Source organism: Peromyscus californicus, unplaced genomic scaffold, assembly GCF_007827085.1.
Source record: "Peromyscus californicus insignis strain IS unplaced genomic scaffold, ASM782708v3 Scaffold_6__1_contigs__length_162567912, whole genome shotgun sequence".
Classification (NCBI taxonomy): Eukaryota; Metazoa; Chordata; class Mammalia; order Rodentia; family Cricetidae; genus Peromyscus; species Peromyscus californicus.
The window spans coordinates 22,437,589-22,445,751 of NW_026294584.1; the positions used below are offsets into that span (position 1 = coordinate 22,437,589).

Here is an 8,163-nt window from a genome sequence, read left to right on the forward strand (position 1 = left end):
GTGTTCACAATTTCTCCTTTTAAAAGTTTTGAAAATAAAAATAGAATGTTCACATTATGAAATCCATCTGAACTTCTACATTCAGGGTTAAAAATAAAACAATAAACATTGGAGATGAAACATCGATTTGGCTTGCAAACACTAATTTTCTTTACCTACTATACTAAAAACATAGTAGAAAAATATAATTCCCAAGAGAAAACAACTCTACCCAAAAAGCAACATCAATCCAGTTGTGGTGGCACACACCTATAATTTCAGCACTGGGTAGGTTGAGGCAGGAGAATAACCAGTTTGAAGTCACATGATGAGACCTAGTCTGAAAATCAAAACCAAACAAACTGCATCATTTAGTTCATTGAAAGATGAAGTGTTACACTGCTCCCACAGAAGTTATCTGTAAAACCATGTTTGCTAATGAAGTCTGACTCTGACCCACCTGCAGGGCCCTGTGGTTACAAAAGGTAAGCATCCAGCATCCGTAGTTCTCCAGCAAGAATGAGGAGGTGAGAGTCTCAACTATCCTCTTCCGACCCCCGTCTGGATATGACAAGGGAAAAGCTTTGGGGAACAAAAGATGTCCTCGAATGGCTGATGAGTAAATTCTACATACGACACCAGGTTTAAATTTCTCTCTCCCCCAAACGTAAAACAAATCTGCTTTCATCCTCTGAAATACTGAACTGAAACTCTTTTGCAATGTTAGAGAAATGGGAGAATATTCTGGCTGATTCAGGGAGGGAGGGCTGTTCCAGCCTTAAATGTAATGCCTCACAAACCCTTAAGACACATGGAGGTAAAAATGGGAGGAAAAAATCGCTTGCTCCATCCCACTACTGTGCTCGCTCCTTGTCTGAGTGTGATTTCCCGAGACAAGGTTTTAATGCTGAAGCTATCTGGCTGTTCTAAAAAGCGCAACTTTTTCTGAAGTCTCTTGAGAGAAAAGTTCTCGAAGTCCGAGGCATGAGTCACTCCGCTCAGTTTTGATGAGTAATCTCAGGTGTCACTGAACCTTGTTCGGAAGAGGAGGGGAGGGGGCGTCAGATTTGCAGACGGAAGAAAACAGTCCTCTGTGGATTGGGTGGCGAGACCTCGACTTCCCTAAAATTGCGTCATTTCGAACCCAATTGGGTCCAGATGTTATGGACACCGACAGGTTACCGTCTCGGAAACTCTCCATCACGCAAGCAAAAGGCGAGGGGGCGGCTAATTAAATATTGAGCAGAAAGTCGCGTGGGGAGAGTGTCACGTGGCTCTCCAGGCTCGTCACGCCAGCGATAAATACCGCGAAGCAGGAGCAGGGACTAGAGCGCACTCCGACCTGCTCCACTCCTGCACCGACCGAGGAGAGCAGAGCCAGGAGCACCCAGCGGAGCACCCAGCGAGTGAGCACCTGCCGAGCATCCCCGCGGAGCTGACCGCAGTGAGTACCTCTCCCGCCTGCCCGCTGTGGCTGCCCGCTGCCCGTCGTCGTGCCTCGGTCGGAGGTGGCGTTCTCCCGCTGCAGCCACAGACTGGGGGGAGACTGTGCAAATGCCAACGCCCCTCTTTGTCTCCCACCTGCAGAGCCTCCAGGCTTGAGGGTGAGGGTCAGGGGGTCTGGGACGCTGAGACTCAGGGAGAGGAGGATTTGAGGCTCCGTGGGGCGTCATCTTCCTTCCTAAAGAGTATGGAGAAATGCTAGCCCTGATTTTGTTTTTATCTTGGTTTAGCGGGACATGTTTTCCTTTCTAGTGGCACTGACATTCTGCTGCTCTAACTCTTGGGTGGTCACCGCCTACGTGTGTGTAATGTCTCCTCTCTTTTCTCCTACTCCCAGAAATCCAACATGAAAATCCTCGTGGCCCTGGCGGTCTTTTTTCTCGTTTCCACTCAACTGTTTGCAGAGGAAATCGGTGTCAACGATGATCTAAATTATTGGTCCGACTGGTCCGACAGTGACCAGATCAAGGTGAGACCCAACCGGGCGTGGGAGCTGTTCCCTTCTCCTTGTGCTAGCATCCCGATCAGTGCAGCCTGAGAGGCGCAGTGGAATGCAAAGAGCGTCATCCCCCCCGGTCCCCGCACAAGGCTTCGCGCCCAGCTTCTAGAACTAAGTTTCCTCCCTGCGGGAGGGCTGCATCCCTGATTCAAGGTCCCTCCAGCAGGAGCGATGCTCTCTCTCTCTCTAAAGAGCCAGATCCTCACCGAACTGGAAACCTCACGTAGTTTTAGTCCCTAGTTACGAGATCTCAGGGGCTATGGTTCAGCTATGTTCACTGGGCGTTTGGAGATGCTGGGCAGAGAAGTGAACCAGTCGGTGGGGGCAAAAGCGACATATTAATCAGCTGCGGGGTCTCAGTGGCAGAAGCAAACTCCATACTCCTGTATTTAATGTTCCAAGTTTCCCTTTACGTGGTTCTCGGCTCTTGGCGCGAAGGAGCGCACCTTGGGAAATAGAAAGTTGTGAGGTGATGCTTGTAAAGTATCCGCGCACTTCTGCATCCACCCCCACTGTGTGCACGTAGGACAGTGGGTGGGGGTGGGGTCTCTGAAGCCTCGCTGAGAGCAGACAAAGGTGGCAGTGAGTTTTCTAGTGGGATAAAGAGTAGAAAACGCACAGGACCTGAAGGTGTTGTGATAGAGGCACCCAGGATAGACTTTAGGGAGGAGGAAGTCCCAGGCGGGGCCAAGTAGGAGAGAATGCTGAGCAGATTTTGTGGGGGCTGGACTGGTGCGAGCCCACCAGCTTCTGGTCTGGGGATGGGGGTCTGTAGCTCTGAGAGAAGCTGGGGCGCACGGTGGAGCTGGCCCCTGTTCACTCATGTTGTCTACACGCGGGTTTGTCCCCCAGGAGGCGCTGCCAGAGCCCTTTGAGCATCTTCTGCAGAGAATCGCCCGGAGACCCAAGCCTCAGCAGTTCTTTGGATTAATGGGCAAACGGGATGCTGGTGAGATGAGCAGTAGTCCCTAGGTCTATCAGGCTACCCGGTCTGCATGCTTGCTCCTGCCTGGAGCACCCAGGCGTCTCTTGCCCTGCGAGCATAAATTTACACGCCAAAAGACTTGTGATTCCCGAGGGACTCTGTCTGATCTGCACTTCACTAACATATGCACTAGCCCACGAGGGTGGATGGGTGGGAGGGGGCAAGATCCATTTCTCATGTTTCACAGCACCAAAGTGACCCAAACTGGGAACTAACGTTAGCTAAACACTTCCCTGACTAAAGATGCAAATGACAAGGGCCTCCAGGTGCTTATGTGTTTCTGGGATTGGATTAGAGTTGGTGACCCCTTGCTACAGTGAGAGAAGCATTCAATTGCCTTTAGTTGATGGCACAATCAGTGGAGTGTGTAAAGAGTTAATACCAATTCATCTCTTGTCAGATTCCTCAATTGAAAAACAAGTGGCCCTGTTAAAGGCTCTTTATGGTAAACATCCCTATAAATCTTCGTTTTACTATTATGAATGGTCATGTAAGAAAGTATTTTATGTAAGAAATACAAGGTCTTGCAATTAAGCCTAATTAAGAGGTGTGTGTGTGTGTGTGTGTGTGTGTGTGTGTGTGTGTGTGTGTGTGTGTTGAACATGTGACCAATCTTGAAGTCAGTACATTTATATAGCCTTGCTGGAGTCCCACTGTTGTGCCTTTTAACCCATGGCCCCAAAAGGTTATTCAATAAATATGCCTTTGATTATTAAAATAGTTGGCTTTCATTAATAAACTGGTTAGCGTTCCTCTCCTTTATTCCTAAAGATGGCACAAGAATAGGAAGTGTTAAATATTTTGAAAATCAATTCTTGAAGTTCTCCATAAAAGATATAAATTAGCTTTTAAAAAGAAATACTTATGTGTGCTAACTCTTTTTCTTTTCTTCTAGGACATGGCCAGATCTCTCACAAAAGTAAGTTCACAGTTATTTTTGGCATTTATCAAATGCTAATGTTGGTGATACTGAATTCTCCTTCCTGCTACCTTTTAAGGCATAACATAGGGCCTAATAATTTTAATTAAGACAATGTAGGAAAGGAAAAGACATATCCAAAATGTGATTTGATGAATAATCACTATGACTAAACAATTGTGTAGGCATGTTGCAGTGCCAAAGCATGTATTACATTTAAAAAGGAAAAAGAATTAAGATCTGTATATTTTTATTTGTAGAATTTCAACTGTACAATTAAACATCCATCACAAACGTTCATCTCCACCCACCCACCCTCCATGAACACTACAGGAAAAAGCACTTATATGCATCTTCTAACTCATATTCATGAACTGGGTCCTATAAAGGCAAGGAAGGTGGTTATTTGGCTGCTAATTAAGTGGAGTGGGTGAATATTTGAGCAGAAAATCCACTTAAACTGTGAGAACAGATAGAGATGGACTTTTCCCCCTTGATCCCATAGTTGAAAGGGAAACTTGATATCGGACAGTGAAGACTGTAGAATGGTGGGCGCTAGAGGGTCTTTAGAGATGTTTCCTAGTTAACGGGAGCCAGGGAGGACAGGAAGTCCCCTGGGCCCCTGGCAGTGTGGCCTGCTTCTGTGAGTGCCATTGATGGATTTACCCAGTGGCAGGGTAGGCCCCTGAACCCATAAAACCTTGGTCTCAAATAACACAATGGAAACCAAGAAAAATTCTCCCAGTAGCAATAAGATAATAACCTTTCCCAAAAACTTAATCTTTGGGGGAAAAAACTTTATCTGTATTTACCCTATAAGGATTTAAATTTTAAGGGGGTGTGGGTTGTAGAGCTAGAAATATATAATAAAAATAAATGTATCCTATTAATGTCAAAGCCAACATATTTTCACCAAAGGAGTTTTGGGTTTTTTTTTTTTAAGTTTAAATCCAGTAAACGTGAACTCTTCGAAGATTCCAGTCACCAAAGATAGAGATCTGGCTTAAGGTTCACTTGCTGAGAAATGCAATGTATTTAAAACTTCATAATAGATGAAATAGAATACAGATCAAAGAGTCTGCTAACGTCTGGATATAGAATTGAGAAGAGTACTTGCGATGAGCTGTTTTAGTGTGATTTGTAAGCTTATATAAAATCTTCTGTGGGCTAGCTCACCAGTAGGTGAAGTAGGAGTATATTTATTACACAGGTGTATATTCAGAAGCTTGCTATACTTTGTACTAGTTATGAGTTTATTTCTTCAAAGACATACATACTAAAATACCCCTAAATGTATTTTCCAGGACATAAAACAGATTCCTTTGTTGGACTAATGGGAAAAAGAGCTTTAAATCCTGGTATGTATAAAACCATGTCTGAAAATATGCAAATCCAGTTCTATTATTTTTATAAAGTATAGTTTTCAAAGTACTGAAAAAGGAGTAATTGACTTAAAATGGGCATGTCTGTAGACAAATTTTCATAGTAGTGTTTACAGCCAAGAATGCACTGTTAGACGCTTAAGCTAATACCACCACAGTATTAGTATATTTCTCTCAAAATACCAGCTCTTCCAGCATCTGCCCCAGTTAGTCATTACATACCCTAAATCTTTGAGCTGGTCTGATACTCTTTTTCGTAGATATTCTCAGTAAAACATACTGGATCCTTAGGGAGAGGTGAGAGCTTTTCACTTATGACTGAAGTAATATGAAATTTTCATAAGATGTTACATCTGGCAATATAAAAACATCTTCCAATATAAAAATAAATAGATATAATAAGCAAAATGTTTCTAAAAATTACCCTCTCTTTCTGATCCTTACTGTCTCTTGGTCACACACACCTTTGACAATCTGGTAAACTGAGAGACTCTCACCAGCTCTGATGCACACACAATGGTAGGCACTTTCAGAGAGTTCAAGGACCAGGTAAGAGTCTGCTTCCCTGCAGGAGACCACTGTGTCCCAGCTACACTGCCAAGCTGACTTTAGCTGCTTTAATTAGCATTTGTCTCACTTCTGTGAGTCACAAAGTCTTGGTACCCAAAAAGCCTGCCGGGGACAAACTCAGGCTACTCATCCCCCTCCTGAGAAAAGAGAATGAGAAACAAACTTCTGTCTCCATCAGAAGTGTGCAGTTTGGGGTGCAGTCTGCTCTAGCTCAGGTTTACACACAGAACTAACGTTGAACATTTAGTGTATTGCTCATGGAGGGAAGCAGGCTTTTAGTGAGCTGTCCTGGGAAAGCAGAACTGATAGCCCTGGTGCCTTCCACTTTCTCCTAAACCTTTCTCAACTAGGAAACTGTTCACAGCAGCACCATGACTTCATATCTGTTGTTTCCTCTCAATTCAGTATTTCATGTAGGGCATTTTCCACAAACACATTCATTTCATTATAATGCCAATCTAAGTAATAATGCTGGCAGAGATGATGAAATACCCATACATAGACAGTTATTCTGATCCTTAACATTTTGTGGTTACAGATCCTATGAAATTATATCTAATATGGTGTAATATAATGCATCTCAGCATTTTTTTTAGCCTGAATGAGTCACAGTACTTAAATTGCTTAGTAGTCAGGTGCTAAGTACTTTTGGAAGTAGCAATTGACATTTCATAGGCCCTCAGATTTTAAGAGGTAAGTCAAATCGTGCTGTGTATTTGTGAGTTCAGTGGCATGCCTACAGAGAATAAGAGTGACTTTAGTATCAAGGGCAACCAACCTGTCATCAGAAGGCATCGGTGAGAAAAGAGACCCTCATACCATTAGGTTCCTCTAGAACAGAGGTCGGGCAGGCTTTGCCTGAAAAGAATAAGGCCCTAAATATTCTAGGCTTCCTAAGCTATGTTGGCCTGTAGTGACTCCCCAAAGTTGTCATTTTAAAACCAAAGCAACCATAGACAATAGGTACATGAACTGAGTATGTATGTGTCTAAATAAAACTGTATTTATAAGAACAAATGGGGGGCACCTTTGACCTATGGCCTGTAGTTTATTGACCTCCATCCTAGAATGAAAGTTCCGCATTTCTGTTTTATCCTCCTAATGCATGGCTGCGGTAGACATGGTCCTTTCTCCAGTCACTGTGAGTGCTGCCAGTCCTTTAGTAAGTTGCTGAAAATGCACATCATACTCAATCATAGAAACACACTGCTGTACTTTACAAAACCACATATATAGCAGATGACAAAATAAGCCACAAATGCTGTGGCTAGAACACTTCTAAGCAGAATACAGTGTCAGACATGCTTGAAAGATGTACAAAAAAAAATCTTAGAAATACTTCTTCTAGGGGAAAAAGTCACTATGATATTGCAGTAATTTAGTGTAGGCATTGAACTTTATTCATGCCCTCTGTAAATTCCCTTAAAACACACTTTTTACTTCCTCTTTGTTCTCAGCGGCGTATGAAAGAAGCACAATGCAGAACTATGAAAGAAGACGCAAATAAATTCTGTAACACACTATCTATATTCAGCTTCATTTGTGTCAATGAGCGAAGAAAGGTAAAATAAAACATGCACTATGCGGAATAATTATTTATTTAATAGCAAATGTTGTTATGGATGGAAAAACTAAAAAAAAAGTGTTTATTTTTTCATATTGTGCCAGTAAGTGTTGTAATTCTAATGTGGTGATCCCTCAGAAGTAGAAACTAGTAGTAACCTCAGCACAGCCCAGTGTCGATGGAACTGTACAAGCTTGCTGGTGAGGCACTCTCCCAAGGAAAAAAGGGCCAGTGCAGACAACTAGTGCCAGCAGCCAAGAGACTCCTGTGCAGTCTTGTCCTTCCCTCGGTTGCTTTTATGCCGATACTATAGAAACTTTGGTATCTGACTCTACTGGTACCCTAGCAGCATGTTGAATGTTTTGTGACTGTATAGAGATGTTCTTAAAAGTTTCAGTGTGATTCTCTGGTCTTCATTCATTGTATGATGTGTTGTGATAGCTACCATTTTAAATAAAAGAATATATCTTCAGGACTTTTGTCACATTCTTTCATTAATATTTATGTCAAATCAACAACCATTATTCTACTAGATGAAGTATGTTCAAAGCTGTTTTGGTTAAAACACATTCTTTCTCCACCCCCTTCCCAATACACAAATGCAGATATTTTTATGTGTGCATGCACACACTTACTCACACACATGCCCCCCTCCCATACACACATTTCTTTTTTTTTTTTTTTGGAAGTCATTCTAATAAAGAAATAAAATAAAGATATTAAATAAAGAAATCCCCTTTTGGATACAAAGAGTAAAAGCCA

General features: G+C 42.7%; 1 protein-coding gene across 2 annotated transcripts; it reads left to right on the forward strand.

Annotated features, from left to right (window-relative positions):
* Positions 1-1,098: 1,098 nt before the first annotated feature.
* Tac1 (tachykinin precursor 1) lies at positions 1,099-7,873 on the forward strand. 2 transcript variants are annotated; one of them, XM_052721110.1, is made up of 7 exons: positions 1,099-1,423; positions 1,820-1,951; positions 2,834-2,930; positions 3,367-3,411; positions 3,862-3,885; positions 5,190-5,243; positions 7,295-7,873. In XM_052721110.1, the coding sequence occupies exons 2-7, from the start codon at positions 1,829-1,831 to the stop codon at positions 7,342-7,344; spliced, it is 393 nt and encodes a 130-aa protein (XP_052577070.1). In that variant the 5' UTR covers positions 1,099-1,423; positions 1,820-1,828; the 3' UTR covers positions 7,345-7,873. The 2 variants fall into 2 exon arrangements, with proteins under 2 accessions (XP_052577070.1, XP_052577071.1); XM_052721111.1 differs by lacking the exon at positions 3,367-3,411 and having other exon boundaries at positions 1,126-1,423.
* Positions 7,874-8,163: the final 290 nt, after the last annotated feature.

Bases quoted from the DNA above. Each gene is read 5' to 3' on its own strand.
- Tac1 (XM_052721110.1), top strand. From the start codon at position 1,829: ATGAAAATCCTCGTGGCCCTGGCGGTCTTTTTTCTCGTTTCCACTCAA. The intron at 3,886-5,189 runs GTAAGTTCACAG...TGTATTTTCCAG, and splicing joins TGGCCAGATCTCTCACAAAA to GACATAAAACAGATTCCTTT. The intron at 5,244-7,294 runs GTATGTATAAAA...CTTTGTTCTCAG, and splicing joins AAAAAGAGCTTTAAATCCTG to CGGCGTATGAAAGAAGCACA.